Source organism: Marmota flaviventris, chromosome 1, assembly GCF_047511675.1.
Source record: "Marmota flaviventris isolate mMarFla1 chromosome 1, mMarFla1.hap1, whole genome shotgun sequence".
NCBI classification, from domain to species: Eukaryota; Metazoa; Chordata; class Mammalia; order Rodentia; family Sciuridae; genus Marmota; species Marmota flaviventris.
In genome coordinates, this window is record NC_092498.1 from 12,480,735 (window position 1) to 12,502,975 (window position 22,241).

General features: G+C 43.3%; 1 protein-coding gene and 1 pseudogene across 1 annotated transcript; one reads left to right on the top strand and one right to left on the bottom strand.

Annotated features, from left to right (window-relative positions):
* Positions 1–8,750: 8,750 nt before the first annotated feature.
* On the top strand, positions 8,751–9,676 carry LOC139702909 (olfactory receptor 6V1-like; annotated as a pseudogene).
* Positions 9,677–18,833: 9,157 nt separating this feature from the next.
* On the bottom strand, positions 18,834–19,775 carry Or6v1 (olfactory receptor family 6 subfamily V member 1). The gene has a single exon (XM_027943335.2). It carries the CDS (start codon positions 19,773–19,775, stop codon positions 18,834–18,836), a length of 942 nt encoding a protein of 313 aa, XP_027799136.2.
* Positions 19,776–22,241: the final 2,466 nt, after the last annotated feature.

Consider the following 22,241-nt stretch of genomic DNA (forward strand, 5'->3'; position numbering starts at 1 on the left):
GTTTGTGATGTGAGTCAGTGTCTTTCTGCACATGGGTCTATTTCCAATATGTAGGTGCTGAAGAGCAACTTCAGAGATGTCTATCCGCTCTTTGCCTCATTTCCACATGGTATTTCTGAAAGATTTAGCCCAGGGTAAACATCTGGCTATAGGCCTATGAGGACAAACCTTCTGCTAAGTCACTTAGGACATTGGGCTAATCCCATAGTGTTGTTTTTGGATGATTCAGGAGACCATAATCTTAGGGACAGAAAATAATCTTGTGACTCCTTCTCCTAGAATAGCCCTGGAAGGATGGGTCATCTGAGTCTATTGAAGAAAGAGTTATTTCTTTCTTTTGTTCTTGCACCCAAGAAAACCTGTTTCCTAGTAATTTTTTAAACAGGCAGATGATCCAGATGCAGAGGTGACTACCTGTTCCTGTAGTCTTCTGATTACATTTGGGCCTAGGACAGAGGTAAAACATCTCTCTCATAGAGCATTGAAGGACCTGGCTTCAAACCACACAGGGAGATATCCAAGTGGGGGTGAGTGGGGAGAAGGTATCCACTCTTGACGTCCACTGTTGCCTCATCATTACTTCACAAGACACACAGCCAGTGGCACCATTGGTTAATAGAATCCAGGAGATCTAGTGAGAACATTGTTTTTGGCAGTGTGTGCTTAAGGTATAGGAAAATCAGCTGAGCATGTCAGAGACCATCTGGTTACATGGCTGATGCAATGCCCAAAGCTATAAGAACTTCAGTAATTACTGGGACCAGGGAAGCCAATCATCGCTTCTCTGACAATGCACCGAGACTTGGTTCTTGATGTGTCTGGGGAGCCTCACCTGAGACCAATTAATTATATTAGAACTTCTGGGCATCCTGCCCAAGTGTTTAGAAACATTCTAGAAGGAATTGTACTATGTAGCCAGAGTTGCAAAACACTGGAATTGTGGAATCCCTGGGCCTGTAAACATAACATGTCAAATATTCAAACAGGCACTAGAAATTAAGAGAAATAACAACTCTTTCATGTGAAACTTTCATAACATTCAGTAGATTGTCTAAAATCTATAAGCTGGATCAACTAAGATTTTTTCTCTCAGGAGTTTGAAAGAAAAATTAAAAACAATAGTGGATATTTGACCTAAAAGTTCAGACAAGTTGATAGCCATGCATATTTATCAGGTAATTGGGACCCAGAGGAAGTTGGTCAAGAGAGGGAAGAGGAGGGAAAAAAAAAACATTAAAAGAATCCACAAAGTGATGGGGAAAGGTGTGTGTGAGTGGGGGGCCACCAACAGGGGAGGACACCTGTTCTCTGCTGAGGTCCTTCCCAGATCACTCTACAACCAGAAGAACCCTAAGGAGAACTTGAATTCAGGACCTTAATCAAGGAGGCCAAAGGTCCCTGAAGATGCTGCTTCTCTCATAGCTTTAAGCCAGGCATATACCTATCTTCCTGTCTTCAATGCATCTCATTCTCCCCTTTGTCGCTCAAATACCGACTCAAATACGACAAAAGAATGCTCTCTGAGCTTAGAAGATTGGGGTCAAAGGAGACCCAAATGGAAGAGTGAAGGTCCCAGGGTTATGGAGGTGAAAGAAAAGGTCAGAGGGTGAGGTGAAGATTCTCCCATAGCTCCTCTGTGGAGCAAGAACATAAACTGGTCAGATGATTCTTGATTTCAGCTCCCACACAAGACAGTAGAAGTTTTAGGAGGGGCAGAGAACAACAAACTCTTCATGTTTGTAAGGCTTTTGTAAATTTGGTCATAATCTCAGTTTTTTTTTCCTCCTCTAACTTATACTTTTAGTGTCTGAACCTACATTTCCTGAGCCATTGCTTTAAATTCTTGAATTTTTCATTCATATCCAAGTGTGTTTCCTAAGTAATGTTCAATTATTTACTAGGACACTATCATCAGACAGACACAATTGTGCTGTAATGTATTTAGCACTCTTTGGGGGAAAGTTTGACTCCCCGTGGTTGTTTTGCTGCCAGGATGTGTAATATGTGGTGATTATGATGCTTCCTTCCTTTAGAAAGTGTACCATGGACCGATCACTAAAAGCTGCGAAGGGACCTGCAAACTCTGCCTCTGCAGGAGATGCTGGGACTTGTTTGGGGTGAGGAAAATCCTTAATGAGTCCTTTATCCTCATTATGGGTAATTTACTTTTCTAGATATCTAAGAACAGCAGTATACTAGCTCTTTTATTAATTCTCATTAATTCATAATTTCCTGCTAATTGCCTTTTCTTCCTCTCAGCCTCCATCAGATGTTAAAGTGAATCAATTCTTGTGTAATCGGAGTCCCTAAGTGCTAAACAGAAGATGGAAACAAAATGACATCAGCAGTTAGGATTTTTATGAGAATGGAAAGGGAGCCACACACATTTAAAAATATGCCTGGTAGAAAGTGGTGTCAAGGAGGATGTGACACAGCATTCGTAGGAAGCAGTGGGGACTGAGCCCCAGCTCCAATGAGAGAGCCAGATGTGACAAAGAGGATTAGCTGAAATTTCAATAGTGAAATTGAGACACCAGAAACAGCGGCTTCTAGGTTATTGAGAGAGACAGACAGACAATGTCTGTGGGAAGCACACACCAGTTGAGTTATTGCTATGGGGTAAAGCAAGGGACAAGAAGATGGGGACAGAGATTCTGCCCGAGACATGGTATTGGGCAGTAAGGAGGCTGTCAGAACAGAGTCTGCCAGAGTAAAGCTTATTAATTTGATTTGAGAATTAATAAAGAACCTAAATCTGTTTTGAACTGTTGATGATGCTGTATTTTTTAAATTACTTAGAGGACTGTGGAAAGATACTGGATGTCTCAGTTTTGAGCCAACCATTGTGGGTAAAAGATCCATGTTCCCTCAGGTAAGATGCAATCATATGAGTGTGTGCATGTGTGTGTATATGTGTGTGTGCCTGTGCACACATGCAGAGGTGAGGAGGCATGGTCATTGGGAGAGGATTATTATTTTATAAGGAAGGAATGTGCGAAGGTACTACATCTCTGAGATAATTGCTTTCCACTTGGTTTATAGGTTCTAAGTCCACAAAAAGGCAAAACAATTAGCCTCCTGAGATCCACAGCATGGAAGCTGTACCCACTGTGGGTCCATCCCCACAGTTCCCAAACTGCCCCAAATTCCTTCATCATGATATTCATTTACTCACCAAGTATTACCCTCCAAGCAGACCAGCGATTGACCAAACCATCCTCAAACAGCCCTAAATCCAAGGTTCTCCTAGGTAGATTTTCAAGCCATTGGCCTTGGGACATTTTCTAATGCCTTTTGTAAGAAAGGGTGATTTTTTTTTCCTATAACAATATCCTGCAATTCCTACCCCACTTTTGTCTACAGTTTGTCCTACCATCCACCAATCCCTAGGAATTAAAACGAGCTCAAAATCTGCTCATGGGCCCGGCAGCATAAGGAATGTAGGCAGAATTTACAGACGGTGGAGATCAACTGTATGTGCCTCATCTTTATTAGATATGAGCTTATGGCAGTGACAGTCACTGGCTGACTCTATTCTGCCTTCAGCATGGTTTGGGATCATTATTTTTCCTAGTCAGAACATCTTTCACCTTCACACCCAGGAAGAGTCCATTTACTTGTTCATGTTATTGTTCTACAAGTTCTCTTCAAGCTTTCTTGTCCCCTGAGACCTATGGGGAAAATATGATTTTCTTGCCAGAAGTGCAAAGCCATCATGACCTCTGCCTTGGACTGCTGAGCAGCCTCCTTCAGATCCTGGGCTCTCAGAACAGTTTGATTTGCTGAGTACTTTTCCTTAGGCAGCCCACAGCAGTGTGTCTGTGGCAGTTTTCTCCATTTATTTTCTGTGCTCTCTCTCATGTTTTTCTCTCAAGCTGAGTATCACAGCACCTCTACTTCATTCATCTCGACTAGTGTCCTTTTTGATTATTTTCTCAACTCAGCTTCTTAATCCCCACACCCTCCATCTCTCCACCTCACCTTACTCTCTTTCTACCACCACTTTTAGTTTGATATGGGTCACTCACAGCTTCTAGATAGAGTGGGGCATAAAAATTATGTGGAGGTTCCGAATGCCTTTCATATTTGTCATACTTTGAGGTTCAAACATTAAAAGGCTGGTGGCTGTACCCATCACCAAATTCAGCATGGACCTAATCAGAGATTTGAAGCCCCAGCAGGACAAAGATATGCTTCCCCATATATGCAAGGAAAGGATGATAGAAAAACACATTGACAGGTATTTCAAAGAAGCACAACTGTCTCAGACTCTTTTTTTTGGAGCTTTGACATAGAGGAATTCATAGAACTCTACTCTGGCTTAATCTTGGAGACAGATGTACTGTAATTGTTGTTTGTTATTGTTTTACACAATTCTCGCATAGATATATTATGCAAATATAAGTTCCCCAACCCCAGTTTCCATTTTTCACACTCCAGTGTTTTCAATAAAAATACTTCATAATTGATTAGACAAAGCTGACCTATTGTACACTTCTGGGTGTGATACTTGAAATGTTCACTGGTCAACAAATATGTGAAAATCTGAGTTTGGCAAAGGTGAATGAGCTATGTCAATATAGAGTGTCTTCAGGGTCACAAAAGTTGGAAGTATGTAAGTCAAAGCTTAGCTGTACTCTGCTCTTTGGGGCTGAACCCAGACAACACTAACTTGTTATATGCCCTAGGGTTAGGGGCTTCCTCTTTACCATCAATAGTGAAATAAACACACCAATAACTGCTTCTAGGTTATTGAGAGAGACAAACAGACAATGTCTGTAGAAAGCACACATCAGTTGAGTTATTGCTATGGAGTAAAGCAAGGGACAAAGAAAAAGATTATATAATGTCTTGAATCTCTGGGATGGGAGGTGATGCACATCCTTGGGTTGGTGAGGAAGTTCATCTTTCTGAAAAAGATACACAATCCTTTTGACTTTTGCAATCACAATAATGGGATTCTACTTCTGTTATGTGATGATGTAAGAAGATACAATGCCTACCCGATGAGATGAATGGCACAGATGTAACATTAAGCTACTACATAAGGGTCACTTGGACACAGGCCCTATGATACTAGGACAGTATCCCTGACAACTGAGAGGGCCACTAAGTGACTAAAGGGTGGGCAGTGTATACAGTGTGGATTCATAGGGTAAAGGGACGATGTGCATATCTGGTGGGATGAAGCTGGGCAGTGCAGATTTCATCAGTGTACTCAGAATGATGTGCAATTTTAAAATTTGTAAGTTGTTTATTTTTCTAAATTTCCATTCAGACTTTGACCACAAATGACTGCAACCATGGAAAGTAAAAGCAGGTAAAGGGTGACTACTGTATGCACACACACTCACAAACATGTATATTACCACCATTTCATAATTGTTAACAAGTCCTCAACTTCTCATTTTGGTACACCCAATATGTTGATGAGCAGGCCCTGGTCATTTGTCTATTTCTAAGAGATTTTTCTCTCACTTCAGCATTCTTCTTATTTTTAGTTTATAAGAAAACCACGAGATAGTGGACCTGGTTTTTCCCTCCTGGGTGACCTGAGCTAAGGAGAATTCTTGACTTGTAGCCTCTGTTCTTGAGTTGGTCTACGTCTAAAGCAACTGTGCCCAACTCCCTGCCCTTCCTCTTCTCTCAGCCAGCATCCAGATGGCAAGGCTGTCAGGGCTGCACTGAACTCTGCTCATAGAAGACAGGAAGGAAGAGGGAAAGGGGGAGGGGGAGGGGGAAGGAGAAGGGGAAGGGGAGGGAGAAGGGGAAGTGGGCGGGGAGAGGGTGAGAACAGTCACAGTACTCCAGGAGGCACCTGTAGGCTCTCAGCTCCCTGCTCCCAGGAGCTCAGAGTTGCTAAACTGAGGATGAAGTTGCATTGCCCAAATCCCTAGTACATGCTAACACTCTCTGGGGTCCACCATCATGCCCCTATTCCAGATCCTGCTGAGACACATCATCAGTACCAATGGTTGCTGGAGGAAGGCCGATGTCCTTCTGAGCGCATGTCAGTTCCAGGACTTCCACTGGGAGTGCCTAGAGAGTGGGAGGGAGAGAAAGAGAGATCAGGGCCCAGGTGGGGTGAAGTGGCTCCACCCTGGTGGTGTGTTGTCCTTGTTTACTGTGGACTGCCCCAGATGTCCCAGGGTGGGGAATGTGCTGGCAGGAAGTTGGGGGGGACTTTTGCCTGGTTCATCCCACTGCATTTGCTCTGTTGTCCATCACGTCAAAGCTCTGGGTCCCACATCTGGGCAGCAGGACGTGAGCTGGCCCTGGTGCGTCACCGTACCTTCCTCTCTGTCTTTGCCATGTCAATTTCAACGTCATCAAAGATTTTCATTTTAAATTTGTTTTGTCTATTCCTCCAACTTGGCTGTGAGGTCCAGGACTGTTTTTCTCACCCTGTATTCCTAGAGCACCAACATATCCGGCATAGTCTGTCAGGTCTTCTGAATGAGCAAGCCAATGAGTGACTTGAGTTGCTCATGTCCTCCCACTCACTGGGCTATTTCTGATTCGAGATGCAGCAATGAGTTTCATCATAACAGGAGGAGACTCAATTCCCTGCATTTGGCTCATCTTTCCCTCCCCCTGGGAAGAAGCTCAGCATTTTCTGTCCACTCCCTTCCTGCCCCTTCTTGAGACTGGGTGGGGAAGCTCAGCCTTGGTTCCATCTGATGTATCTCTTTCTTCTCTGTGAACCTTCCTAGGCTTTAAACCATGCAGCCAGGATCCTCTCAATTGGTTTTGCCTCTAATTCTTGTTGCTAGCTGTTCTACTTGCCCAGTGTGCTGTTCCCTCCATGTCCTGCCCCTATGACCAGCCTCTTCCAAAGACCTGGCCGCAGTAAGGAGATGCTAGGGTACTTTCCCTGTCCCACCTTTGCTCTGATCCTCAGCCCTGCTCCTTCGTGTCCTGGAGAAACCCACATGCCTCCCAAGACACTCATGACCAAATTTCCTGCTACAAAGAATCAAGAGGACAGCTTTATCATTTGCATTTCCAGTGTATAAAAAAAAAGAAAGTCATTCTCTGGGGTACGAAAGTTGTTTCAGGAGTCAGAAGAAACAGGGATAATTTACAGAGAACTGAAAGGGCTGACATGCAGAGAGAGATGAATAACAAGGAGGGAACTTTCAAATGGCTTCCAAATCTCTGTAATATTAGTACATGGGGATGGGAGAGCTATCTGCTACTGGAAATTTTAAAATAGATCTAAACAGTAAAGCCTGCAGCATGAAGGATCTGGAGAGAGATGAGTGGGATCTCTTATTGGTTTCCATTATGTAGTATGATAAGTTCTAGGGGTTTGATATGCTGCATAGTTAATGATGCTATATTGTGTATTTGAAATTTGCTAAGAAAGTAGATCTGAGGTTTCCTTACTATACACACAAAATGGTAGCTATGAGAAGTCAGGAATATAATCATTAGCTTGATTGTGGTAATCACTTTACTGTGTATATGCATATCAAGACAACATGCCATAAACCTGAAATATAAACAATTTCAATTAAAAGTGCCTATAACCCACGCTCAGAAATGGCTATTGTTAATATTTTAAAAACATCTTTCTAGTATTTTTCTGTATGAATGTAGATGGCTTGTTTGATGAGTTGATTTTGAGATTGATTTTATAATTTTTAAAGATGTAAATGAAATCACATTGCTTCAGATTATTAAAAGCAGCCAAAGGACAGAGTCATTTAAACCACTAAGTATAAAAGCTGTTTATGGATAGAGTGGGTTTAAGGGAATCTATAAATAAAAAGCCAGCTGCAATGTTGAAGTTAAGAGGCAAAGAGTCCTTGAACTAGGGTGGTAGCTATGGACAAGGAAAGGGAAACTGGATGAAGAAAAATTTTCAAGAGCAGCAATTCAAGTGGTCTAGAAGAGAGCAGTAAAAATCAGAGCTACTCTCCAGTTTGAAGCCTAGATGGCTGGGAGATTGGAGGGCCATGAACATGATATTGGTTTTGAAGAATTACTTCTATGGTTTAGACGTGTTGAGCGTGTGGTGGTGGTTTAGAAATGTGAGCTGAGACTCAGAGACAGACAAAAGCACAGATTTGAGATTCACTTACACTTTCAAGATTGCTTTGGCTAAAGGAGAAAAGAATGAGAAGAGAACTGTGGAAGCTTTTATTTTAAACAATGACAGAAAGACAGCTAAAGTGGTCGGACAAGGGAAAGTCAGAAGTGGAGGAACACTTATATAGAGAGGACAGCAACCTTGCAGTTAAGAGTGAAAGCAGCTTAAAAAATGGGTTATTTGTAGTCTGAAATGTCCCAGAGAAGAAAAATAGGATGAGGATTGAGCACAAAGATGAGAAGTAGTGGTGGGTAGGGTACACAGCACAGTTTCCAGCACAGGAAAAGAAGTGATACTTAGCACCTGTTATTGGATCAAAGGACCTAAATTTGAAAGTTAGAAAACGTTTACCACTTTATCTCCAGACCCATCCAACATCTTGCAGACATGGAGCTTAATAAATATGTAGAATGAATAAGTTGGAGACAAAAGAAGCAGGTGGCTGACTCCTAAACCTGGTCTATTCCTTGCCCCAGGGAAACTTCTGCCTGTGGTAATGTTCCTTCTGGACACTGAAATTACCATGCCCATAGGCTGGTAAACTTGGGGAACCAGGACAACCATCAAGGGACTTGGCCGAGGAGGAAGTTGATGGCTATTTTCCACTAAGGTTTCCTGACCTCTCAGGTATCACAGAGAACTGGCATCAAGTGCCATGAATAACTGCAGTGTCGTCAGAGAATTTGTGCTCCTGGAATTTCCTCATCTCTATGAGTTCCAGATCCTCCTGTCTGCTTTTACCCTGTTGATATATGGGCTGACAGTTCTGGGGTACCTGGCCATTATTGTCCTCTCTTGCCTGGACTCCTGCCTCCACTCATCCATGCATTTCTTCCTCTGAATCTTCTCTCTCACAGAGATATTGATCACTTATTCTGTGATTTCTAGGATGCTGGCAGACCTGCTATCAACTCCCAAGATGGTGTCTCTGGCTGGTCTTATTCTGTCTTTCTTTTACTTCCCTCTGGGTGCCATCAACTTCCTGATCCTCTCAGTCATGGCCTTTGATGGCTATGTGGCCATCTGCTGCCCTCTGCACTACTCAACTGTCATGAGTAGTCCAGTTTGTGTGAAGCTGGTCGTGGCCTGCTGGGTGGTTGGGTTCTTCTCCATCACTCCCCCACCCTGAAAACACAGAAAGCACAACTCTGGTTCTGTGGTCCTAAGGTCATCAACCACTACTTCTGTGACACTGCTCCACTCCTCAAGCTTTCCTGAGCTCATGGACTTCTTCCTGTCCTGGCTCTTTGTGCTGACCACCATGCTGCTTATTGTGGTCTCCTGCATCCTCAGAGTGGCTGCAGTGCTGCACTCCTCTCCTCCTCTGGGCACCAGAAGGCCTTCTCTACCTGTGGATCTCATGGCATGGAGGTGGTTCTGGGCTATGGCAGCACCATCTTTGTCTATATGAGGCCAGGCAAGGGCCACTCCACACACCTCAACAAGGTGGTGAACCTGAGAGTTGTGGTGGTAATCCCTTTCCTCAATCCCTTCATCTTCACTTTCTGGAATGAAAAGGTCAAGGAGGTCATTGACGATGTAACAAAAAGGAACCTCCAGAGAGACCCAGCTGTCCACTGATGAAGGGGCTGGTGAGTACCTGTGCGGTCATGAGGAGTAAAAACCTCAGTACCCTGCAGAGTGGGCACTAGGTACCCAGGCTGGGGCTCCTCCGTCTTCTCTTTCTTAGTCCCTCTCACTCCCATGTCAGCACATATATGTCTCCGCTTTTACACTACAAAGAGCTACTGAACACACAACATGGAGTAAAAGTGATGGAATGATACCAGTTAAGTGAGACACTTAACTCCAAATAAAATTCTTAGAACATGATCTCATAAATCCTCAGAACTCAGTGGATGTTGCTATTGTTATTAAAATCTGCTACGAATGTCTCCCCACGGGGAGGATTGTAACTCAGTGGTAGAGCACTTGCCTAGCAGGAGTGAGGCACTGGGTTTGAACTTTATCACCACATAAAAATAAATAAATAAATAAAATAAAAGTATTATGTGCATCTATAACTAAAAAATAAATAAATAAATATTTTTAAAAAAATCTTAGCTCAGTTTTGACTTTGTGGTTGTTTTTATATCCCCTTATGTTTCTTTGTGTGCAACTTTTACTTTTGGTGTGTTCCCTTCTCGGGGTGTAGGGTGGGGTTTGAAAATGGGCAGCTTTCTGGGAAGAACAGAGAGCCTGGAACCCCACACAGCAGGTATTGCACACTTCCATTGCTCCCACCCAAGCTGCCCTCCTCTCCCTGTGAGGCCCCAGTGCCTCTTGCCTCTCCAGAAGCCAGCCTCTCAGGCCTCTTACAGAAAACCATAAGGGCCGTGTCCTTTCCATACACTCAACAGGGAAAGGAAAGCTGCGTCACCGCTCCCAGACTTGCTGTCTTCTTTATCATGCAGGGTTGTGTTATTCAGCTTTCTGTTGTAGTGACCAAAATGCCTCACAAGAACAACTTAGAGAAGGAAGAGCTTATCTGGGCTCACAGTTTCAGACACTCAGTCCGTGGTCAGCCAACTCCATTGCTCTGGGCATGAAGTGGGGTAGAACATCATGGTGGAAGGGCATGGCAGTAGAAGTAACTCAGCTCATGGTGGCCAGGAAGCAGAGAGACAGAGGGAAGGAGGAGCCAGGGGGACAAGATATAATTCCTAAGGATAAGTCCCTAGTGACCTACTTCCTCCAGCCACAGCCTACCAGCCTATGGTCACTACCCAGGACAGCAGTCCTTTCAAATTATTAATCCATCAAATGGACCAATCCACTGATGAGGCTCTAGCTCTCATGATCTAATCATAAACTCTGGGGGATATCTCATATCCAAATTGTCACAAGGGTGCTACTTCTTTTCTCCCACAGAAACTTAAGCCCATGGCCCAGAGGAGGGAAGAGATGCCTAAGCCCTCTGGGGTTGGGTTGTGTGGAATCAGCCTAGTCATATTTCCAGGATCTCTAGTTGGTAAATAAAATGGCAGAAGCCAGATGAGAAGGAGGCAATAGAGTGGGCTGGTACTAGGAGAGTACAGATGCCAGAAGGCATTCTTTGGAAATGTCAGGGTGGCTGAGGGAGTCATGAGACCATGGGGGAGAGGAGCTCTGGTGACTGGTTTCTTACACAGGATTGAGCCTTAAATGGGCTGGGATTAGCCGAGCATGGCAAAGAGTAGGTGCAAACTTCCTCTTACTTCTGAAACCAGCTCCATCCACAGGAGAGCTTGAGGAGAGGCCCTGGCAGTAAAATGCAATGTGGACAGTGATGGTGTGGAGGGCACCCATGGAGTCAACCAAGGAAGAAAGTCGTGGTGGAAGGGGAAGCGTTCAAGGACATACCTAGAGGCACTGGTCTCCTACTACTACCCTTTTAGTTTGATCTCCATGTAAGTGCCTGCCTTCCTTCCTTCCTTCCTTCCTTCCTTCCTTCCTTCCTTCCATTTATTCCTTTCTTTCTCCTTCCCTCTGTACCTCTCTCCATTCCCCTCTGTCCTTGCCTCTTTGTTTCTTTCTTTTCTACTAAAAGAAGTGCTTGCATTGGGGGCTCACCACCAATAAGTAGACACATCCTGCTCTGCTGAGAACAGTAGGGAAAACACTTTTTCAGCCTGAGGACTTTCACCTCTCAAGAGACTAATTATTTGCTCTCCTTGCAAACTTTGTGAAAAACTGAAGAACTAAGTGGGAAGCAATTATCTCCTTCTGATATACATATACTCTCCTTCAGCTTGTCCTTCTAAAATAATCACTCTACAAATCCACTTGGAGTTTCCCCCGGAGGAACTCCTTCCTACCTGTTATTCTCAACTCTGCATATTTCCTTCTTTAAACATTAAAAACAGTCAACATCTTATGGCAGTCTATAGCCCACTTATCATGTTCCCCACATGTGAGGTCCCTGAGTGGCCAGTTTGGAGGAAGGTGACATTTGTCCTAGGCCTCCATAGCAATTGCCCATCACATCCAGCAATACACTGTGTAACATTCTCAAGGAAACTACCTGTGCTCCATTGGTATTCCATGCATGATGTTTGGAATAGCATCAGCACCTCCTGGGAGGTTGTTAGATATATAGAATCTCAGGCCCTGTTCAAGAAGGCCTGAATTGAAATCTGTTTTAACAGGCCCCCTGGAGTAATACCTGTGCACATCGATATTTTGAGCAGCACCCATCTAAACATTTCACTGGTGGAATTTGCAGTTAAGAAATTGTTCAAGGAGGCCCTTGTCCCAATCCCAAAGTGAAGGGCACTGCAAGAGGGAATTGGAGGTCACATCTGTTATTAGTTGAGCCATCCTTTCTTAGTGACATTTATTTCTGGTCCTATTTCTGGAGGCAGTATCCAGGATAAGGACCTGTAAGATTTTCATCTTGCTCTGACATTATACTGCTTGAGTGATTTTGGCTACATTCTCCAGCCTCTGAATTGCTGTTAGAATCCTGTGGAGATATAGCCTAGAGATGTTCTGGTTTCATACATTTGTCTTGATGGAACAGGAATCCTAGATGTGCACAAAATTGAATGAGCCTCCTGTGTAGACATGTCCTAGGAAACAATGTTATCAGAATTTTCTAACTTGCTGCAAAGAATCTTGGCATTCCAGTTCTAAGTGAATGGGGTTGTTATGAACTAAACTATGCCCAAAAGCAACTGCAAGGGACCTTGCAGGTCACTCAGGTCTGTCTCCTTCCATTTAAGTGAAAGCATCTCCTTGCATCACACTTACCAGCCTGGCTTGGAGACTCTGCTCAAATCAAGCCCAGGAATGCAGCACTCAAAGATGGTGAAGCAGCCCCCTCTTGTGTGACACAGTTTAAATTTTGAACTGAAACTCTACATTGGGTGTGACTCCCATTAACATTCACTGTTGCTCAATATGTCCCCCTGTGAGTTACGTAGGCTAACTAGCATATGAGTGAAGACTCCATTCCAAAGTATTCAGATTGATAAATAAGATGTTGCCATTGAACAACGTCTAGGCCTCTTGCCATTCACATTGCTTCTTCCCATCCCTGTTACTAGGTGGGGTTGCACTAGTGGGGTGTGAGCTTAGGCGACTGAGACAGATGCAGTGGGACAGCCTCTTTCCTGGCTGTGTTTACTGCTCTTCTGTTATCATCCACTAAGGTTGTATTCCATGTCTCAGGTTGCAATGCTAATTCCTGTCCCAAACTCATCTAAAAACCTCATTTTCTGTTTTATTTTTTTACAAATAAAATTTTTTATGAAGCAAAATTCATACAAAATGGCATACTTGATGATGAAGACATACTTTTCAGCCATTCTGTGACATTTTAGATGAAAATTATTTCCTGTTCTCCATACTCACTTTCTTGGTTCAGATTCTCTTCATATGTATCTGAACTTTTAAATTCTCAGTTTATGTTTAAAAAGCAGCACAGCACAGTAGCAAACAGGAAAGCTGACATGTATTGAATACCCACTGTATCCTGGGTACAGGAGATAGGAAGACAGCACTCAATACAAGGAACTGAGGCCTTAGTGTGGGAGGACAAACCTGTCCTATGGAAAGCACTCTGGGAGCTCAGGGGAGAGAACCTCATTCTCTTTGGTTTAAACTGAAAGTTAAGTTGAGACAACTTTTTGTTATGTGAGTTGAATATTGAGGTATGGAAAGCAGTTGAAGAGGCTGAGAGGAAATGTGAACTTCTGAGAGGCAACTGAATATGTAAAGTAACATAGACATAAAATGGTGTGTGGTGTAGACAATTGAAATTCTAGGAGATGGAATTAATAAATAAATGGGCTTTCTGGAGGGTGGCCATGTGTGCCTTCACTAATCTGATCTAGGTTCCTCAGGGGACACCTGAATGTTCCCTGAAGAAAGTTACACTCACTGAAACAATAGACCATGTGATTATGACACTGTATATAGCAGGCATTGGCGGAGAAAACTTTGTGTGTGAGGGCAATGATATAGTCATAGGAAGGCCTTTAGTGCTTGAATTTTATTGCCTTCACGTTTGCGAATAACCTAAGTCAGTTCAGAGAGAGCTTAGCTTTTTTGAAATGCTCAGTGTCCCTCTCTGCCAACAGCTGAGTTGGTCAAGAATGTAGCCCTTCCTGGGGACCTTGTTAGGTTCTTCTAGGGAGCATGAGACTTGGGTGTGAGGACTGAGAAGATGGGGGATCCTACCTTCTGCTCTCCTCTTCTGTGTGTATGGAGAAGAGAGAAGAAAGTCTCTGATGTCCCTTCTCCTTCAATCATGGGCAGCTTGAACATGGCAAGGACAAAGGCTTCCTACACAACCCTTTGGATTTAAAGCCAGGGTGGGAGAATTGGAACTTCTAGGTTAGATTTCCACCAACTGAGAGAGGTGACAGAAACACAGGCATGAGTTGTGAGCTGCGCAGCTGCTAATGAAGGCAGATTCTCTTGCATTTGGAGAGCAGTGTCCATAAGAAAGAAGAATTTATAAAGGAGATGCTATGATTTTACCTCCAGAGGACTTGGCTCATGTCTAGCTTAAGGGAAGGAGAACAGCAGAGATGTTGTGTTGAATGGGGGACAGAATCTGAGGTAAGGCCCAGGGGCAGAATGTTAGTCCATGATACTTTGGAGCCCTCCTGAGAATCAATTGTGAAATCATCAGAACTTAAATATAAACATTCTTAAAAATTAAATAGCACAACCTCATAGTCAAATAAATTGTGATCAAACTGGGCACTGTGGCACATACCTGCATTCCCAGCGGCTCGGGAGCCTGAGACAGGAAGATCATGAGTACAAAACTAGCCTCAACAAGAACAACGCGCTAAGCAACTCAGTGAGACCCCATCTCTCTATAAAATACAAAATGGGGCTGGGCATGTGGCTCAGTGGTTGAATACCCCTAGGTACAATCCCCAGTACCCCCCAACACACAAAAAAATTGTGCTCAAAGCAAAGGTGATAAAAATTCACAACTCCTAGTTAATTTACCAGATTTTACTTTTATCAGGGTGGTGGAAATATTGTCCAGTGCTGTTGCTGAGCATCTCTTCCCAATCTCAAACTCAGTGACGTCATGTTAGCAACTTTATATGGGAAATCATGGAAATGTTCACTCATGGAAGTTGGCAAATGCTAGAAATCAGCAAATAGGGAGCTGGAGATTAAATATTTACATCTTTCTGCATTATCTATCAGGCGTTGTTGCAAGGAATTTATTTATATCAAGACATTTAACACTTAAAGAATCAGTGAAATACATGAATGAATATGGCCACCTAGAAGTTGACTATTTGAGAGGAAAGAAATGTGGATTCTAATTCCAAAGGATTTCCCATATACTTTGATACATTTTGGTGACAGTACAAGAGAGGTGCTGACTCCTGGGCTGTAGACAAGCAGCCCAAGACTTTGAACCAAAACCTTTTTCACCTTTCCAAGGCCTAAAAGCCTATCTATGCAGGTCTTCCTTACTGCTGGCCACCACAGGACCCAACTTACATTTCTTTGAAAAAATAATTATATTCCTTTACTTCCCCACCCTGAAATATCCATATCCTTAATGTCTTGCTCCCTAACCCTCTCAACTAAAAGAAACAATCTAGTTAATGGCTTAACAATTGGGATTTAGTGTATGGCAATGGATTCTGGGCTAGCTCTTAAGAACTCTGTATTTCTAATGGTTGCTAACTACAGCAGTGAATCTCTGGGGCTGGAACACCAGACAAATAGAGGGCTAGTGGGAAGATGTTCAGGGGCAGGGAAGACATTTCTGAGTCATGCACTCCTGCCACTGATTTTGTCTGTATTTAAATAAGTTCTGGGTCCTGTATCACCCTGAAGTAGGTTCCAGTGAAAGCTTCTTCTATGGAGTGGTATGGCTCTTGGCTTCCATACAGCTGAGTCAAATGATCTTAGATAGATTAATGATACAGACCAATGACTTTCATCTCCCTAGGTCAATGTCATAATAGCAAAGGACTGAATCCATGATGCAATTAACATTGTTCATGAACTGGATTAAAAATATGTGTTCAAAATAAAACACTACTATTCAAAAGTGACACTGAATCTATAGTTGCCTCCTGCCAGTAACTAGTTCCTTCCAGTGGTGGGTACTAACTACACAATGACTGTCACTAAGGGCCATCAGAATTTTCGTCATGATAAGACTAGACAGGAACTGATCATACACACTAAAAGAGGGCTTGGCTGAGGCAAATATAGCAGCTTCAGATTCCAGAAATACCAACTTTCAGTTATTTCCATATTTTTAAAAAATTTTTAAATTTGTTTTAATTACTTATACATGGAAGTAGAATGTACTTTCATAATCATCTATAATGGAGTACAATTTCTCATTCTTCTGATGTAGATGGCGTAGAATCACATCGGCCGTATAGTTATATATGTACATAGGACAATAAGGTCTGAATATTTCCAATTTTTTTGTGTGTGTGGTGCTGGGGTTGAACCCAGGGCCTTGTGCATACAAGGCAAGCACTTCACCAATGAGCTATATCCCAGCCCTGAATATTTCCACTTTTGATACAGATATAAGAAGAGATTTCAAGGACAGAGAGATAGAAACAAAGTCAAAGAATCAGATTCCACTGTTGTTCTGCCATCTGTTTTCCTCTCAACCATGGTTCCCGTATTTCTTAAAGAATGTCAGAAACACTGCTTGGCTGCAGCCCAAGAGTCAGCACCTCTCTTGTGCTGTCACCAAAATGTATAAAAATTTGTTGTACTTCCCCCATCTCAGGATATGGGGAACCCCTTGAAGTTAGAATCCACATTTCTTTCCTTTCAAATGGCCAACACTGGGCAGTGCTTTGCTTCTGATGGGTGATGATCTTTTCTAAAGAAATGACTTTGAGGATATAAATGAATGGAAAATATGAAAAAAATTGGTGTGTGAAGTGTGAAGAGATAATATCAGCAGGAAAATTCTTGACTTATTCATCATCCTTTCCTTTATCCTACAAATACTTCCAAAGTGGTGAGCACAGATAAATCTGATAAAAAATCGATTAATTCTACAGCAATAGCAAACACCAGCGCCATTGCTCTGGCTGACAGCCGTCTCAGCAAAGGAGAAGTACACTTTCAGAAAGCCAGAGAAAGGGATGCCTCCTTTAGGAAGGAAGCATCCTGGGGTGGCCCAGGGAGCCCGTGTGAGAACCACCGGGGCCCTCCTCGAGTCTTGTCTCTGAAGCTATCCTCTGAAGGCACCAAATGACCCCACATTGAAACACCTTGTTTTCTTCCACATAGTAAATTTTTTAAAGCTTGACATTTAGAACAAATTAGTAGTTTTTGTTGTTTTCAAGTAAGTGGTACTAGGAACACACCCTTGCTCGTAGTTCACAGACCACAAATAAAGGAAGGTAGTTTGGTAGATGAAAGCGTGTTTACAGAAACAATATGGTAGAAAAATTTAAATTGGCATGTTTTAGAAAATGATGCATAAGTTATAACTACAAGAACATCTTTATTCCGAGGCCACAGTAACTGCAAGATTTTTACAATTTCAGACTCTTATGGAGGAGGGAAGGACAATGGATTTTATTTCATTCCAAGGGGAATATGGAGCACAATGTGTCTTCAGGGATTTTATACTTACACATACATGTGAGCGCTTGTATATGTGTACATACATATTCATACACATATGTTACCCACATGTGCACCTATGCACACATACATATTCATACACACATGTAGCAATTGGACAAAGGAATGCACCAGATTTATTATAATCCCTGCCTTCAGATACCTGAATGTTTCTAATATACATGGAACAATTTATTTTTTCTATCTAAAATTCTGCATATTCATTCTCTGAAAACTTTATACTTCCTGAAAGCTTTGTCATTGTGCCAATGGAGATTTATCTTATTTTCATGTATGTCATTTTTTCTGTATTTCTCATGCACAAGGGGGCCTGATGCTTCATGTCCACACAATGTCCACCTTGTATTCAGTGTGTCCCTGAATCTGTCCTCAGCCTCAGCCTGGTTACTCTCACATCATGTGGTCTTGAAAACCCCCAAAAGTCATCTTGCATTTCCTCTGATGAGGCTGCCATAGACCACCGTGGAAATGCTCCTCATTCCACAGGAAATAGCCTTTATTTTTTAACTAGCCTGAGTTTCGTAGGGATGAGGATTTTGTGCACCTTCTTTAACTTTTTATCTTGTATCTATTATAGTGCCTGACAAGTAGAGTAAATCTGGTTAAATATATAAATAAACAGGTAACTGATTATATAAATAATTGCACACACACACAGAAAATAATTTGTTTTGGTCAATTTTACTTTTCTGTTTAATCCCATGTAACCCAAGCACTCACGATGCAAAAAGTCATCAATGAGGCACACACAGTGGTAGATAAGCACACTTTAAAAACACATACATGCCCATACACACAAACGCACATGAGCCTGGCTGATAGCTCTTGGTTAGAGAACACTTCCTGGCTTCTCTTCCTTGAAAGCAAAGGCCATGTACTTAGCTTGTATCGAAAATCCTGAGCTGACTCCCAGGTTCTGGGCTACCTACAGAGTTCTTATAGCTTACAGGGATTGTGGATGCACTCTGATGGTGGGCTATGACAGCTTCAGGCCAGATATCATAGCACTGAAAATCACTGTAGTTAGTATTCAGAGGCACAAAGGAAAAATCCAAAGAAACTGGACAGTGGCTTCCCATCCAGCCAGGTACTCTGCCGCCTCCTCCCTGAACTGCTTTTGAGAGCCTGGTCAGGTCTCTGGTGCTCAGGATAATACCTCATGAAGGCCTTTCAGCCTCTGCATCTGTCCCCGTAGGACTGCCTTCACTGCCTCATTGCGGAAGGTAAAGATAAAGGGGTTGAGGAAGGGGGTGAGGATGGCCGTTACCAAGGCTACAACCTTATTGACTTCCACAGAATGTGCTTTGCCAGGCCTGATGTACAGGAAGATGGTGCTACTGTAGCCAATGAAGACCAGGGTGAGGTGAGAGCCACATGTGGAGAAAGCCTTCTGGCGGCCACTAGCCGAGGGAATGCGCAGCACAGTGCTCACAATGTAGCCATAGGAAATGAGAGTCACCAGGAAGGAGCTGAGGACAAAGGCCAGGGCCATGATGAAATCCCAGATTTCCAGCAGGTGGGTGTCAGAGCAGGACAGCTGCAGAAGAGGTGCATTGTCACAGAAGAAGTGGTTAATGACGTTGCCATGGCAATAGTTGAGAAGAGCTCGGGAGAGGACAGTGGGTACCATAGCTAGGAATGGAGTTGCCCAGGCAGCCCCAGCCAGTCGGACACACATAGCCCAGCTCATCAAGGTTCCATAGTGCAGTGGGTGGCAGATGGCCACAAAACGGTCCAGGGCCATATCTGACAGAATGAGGAAGGAGGTGGAACCCAGGGAAAAGTAGAAGTAGAACTGGACCATGCAGCCAGTGAAGGAGATGACTGCGTGAGAGGCCAGCAGATTGGAGAGCATCCTGGGAACCACAGTCATGGTCACCAAGGTCTCTAGCAGGGAAAAGTTTCCCAGGAAGAAGTACATGGGAGTATGCAGGTGAGTGTCAGCTATAACCATGACTATGATGAGGGTGTTTCCCAGGAAGGCGATGAGATACAACATGAGGAAAGGTCCATACAGGAGAACCTGTAGCTCACCAAAAGAGGAGAAGCCCAAGAGCACAAATTCAGTGTGGCTCAGATTCGCCATGATCCAGGGCTTGTATCTCTGTATGTAAGAGAAACAAGAAACCCAGATGGAAAGAGGAATCATGGACCCTGACGCCATGGACCAGAGATAGGCAGGAACAGAGACAAGGAACAGGAAGAGGAAGCCAAGGAGCCAGCTGGTGATGAACAGGAGGACATAGAGCAAACGCAACAGAACAACAAAGGGAATATGAGAATCACCCAGAAACGGGGAGCAGGGAAGGTGTGGCCAGCCATTGATAAGGGGAGGGAAATCAGGAACAGAGTAAGAAAGAAAGCAGAGCAACAGACACTGACATTTAGAGAGAGAACAAGAAGGGAATAAAAGGGAAATAAACAGACAAGGAATCGAGGATCACCAAATATGGGGGGGGGACAGAGAGAGATGAGGAGACATGGAAGGAAAGAGGGAAGATTAGGGAAAATCATCCAGAACCCCATGGAGGTTGGTGCTGGGACCCTGTGCCATGCCCCAGAAGCTCTGCACCAAGACCCTTTGAAAGGACCCCTGGAAATCTCTCTGCACTGTTTTCTAAAGACTCTCACTTGTCCACATCTTGCAACTATGGCCTTCACTTGTCCTCCTTTTACAGCTATGACCTTGAAATTAGCAAAAAGTCAGTGTTTTGTGTTGATAAATTAGTTTTTCTTAGTTACCCTCTGGTATGTGCTTGCACACATTAAAAATAGAAAGGACACAAGAGTCTGGGGTATACCCATGGAATCCAGGCAGCTGCTTTTGCAGTGCCAGCCAGGTAGTCAGGGATGTTCCTGATGGCCTTCTATGCTACTGTGGTGTCCCTTCTCTTTCCCTTCATGGTACAGAGCATGGGCTATGGACGGGTGTTTTTGTAGCTGGGGCAGGGGGGACTATCTGTGTTGAATTCTGCATCCAACTCTTATTTGCTGTGGACCAGAAAACTGCTCCTCTTTTATTGACTTCTTCAATGACTCTTTCCAGGGACAAAATGAAGATAGGGTTACTGTAAATACTAGGGTTACTGTAAACATTAAATAAGTAAGTCACTTGATACAGTCATTTACATGTACTGTACTAAGAATTCAACAAATAAATGTTGGGTTTTTTTTTCATTGTTCTTAATTTAGTCATTGCTAATGAAGCTTAAATTTGCTTGGTCTACCAGCTCTCCATACTGCCTTAGTGGCAATGTGTGCGTGGTGTACAATGTTAGATACTAAAAGGATATTGTGAAACATTTTAAACCCCAAAGCACATAAGCATCAACAAGCCTACTAGGAATGGAGAGAGCAAAGCTGTATACAGGTAACTCTTCTCCTTTCCAGGCTCCCTAAAATCTTCATTTGAGGTGGTGTCCCAGAAACCTAGAAATAGCATTCCAATTTAAAGAAGGCTTCTACCTTTGTCATTGACAAAACTTAACAGTAAGTCAGTTCTACACCCAGCATTGACCAAATCCAAAATCAATCCTGAGTCTGTACTAATGTGAATCTGATGGATGTACAAACAAGCCACTCACCTTAGCCAAAGAGCTGAGTCTTCTCCTTGTGCTTCTCTCCTTTAGACACCTATGCCCGGAGTCTCCTAACAGGTTCACTCTGTGACATGGGTAACATAACATATGCCATCATTGCCCTTTATTGGCATCTTGAAGCTGGCAGGGTAGCACAGGGCTTCATGCATGGCTGGGCAGGGAAGGCACTGCTGGTAGAGTGAGTTGGTGAACCAAATAACACCAGTGCTTATGTTGAACTCCAAATTCAAGTTTAGCCTATCTCACTACAAAGCTCAGGTGGGAAGTGGGGACAGTGGTGTGGGTCTGGGAGAGAGGAAAGAAGTGGTTTGAGAGATCAGAGAGGAAAAGGGCTGTTTCTTATCTCCCAAGGATGCGTGTTCTTGGTTCTATCTGCCAGTCTCCAGGACCTTGGTTTCTTGATGCTGGTTAGAACTGAGCTCATGCTGGATGGGAGCTTGCTCTCCAGCAGAGCGTTCTCTGTGGGAATGAGGGGAAGGCAGGGAGCCTCCTGGGACTGCTGAGATGCTGGTGATGCTCCTTAGGTTAATGAGAGTCCCGTGCTCTGATGAAGTGACATTGCCAAGGTGATCTGAGTGAAGACAGGGTAGAAGGGCTTAGACTCAGTTCCAAGGCAAGGCATACCTCTTGGCAGTCTCTTTCCTCCTGGGACAATGGAGAGAAAATGAGGATACAGTGAAAAGTTACAAAGGATTTTCCCCCATAGAAGTGAAATTTGAGCAAATTGGGTAAATGGCTAGGGCTAGATTTAGAATTTCCATTTGGAAATTTGTCTCCTTCCCAGATCCAGGTATGTGGGATCTAGGGAGATAGGGCATAGAGGTTCTGAACAATGGTGCCCACGTTTTTAGTTCTCCCAAGTGTTATTTGAAGAAGTTTGGTGATCAATACCATAACTGTGGAGGAGACCTCTAAAATGTTGGTTGGTTGGGAAAGAAGTATATGTGATCTAC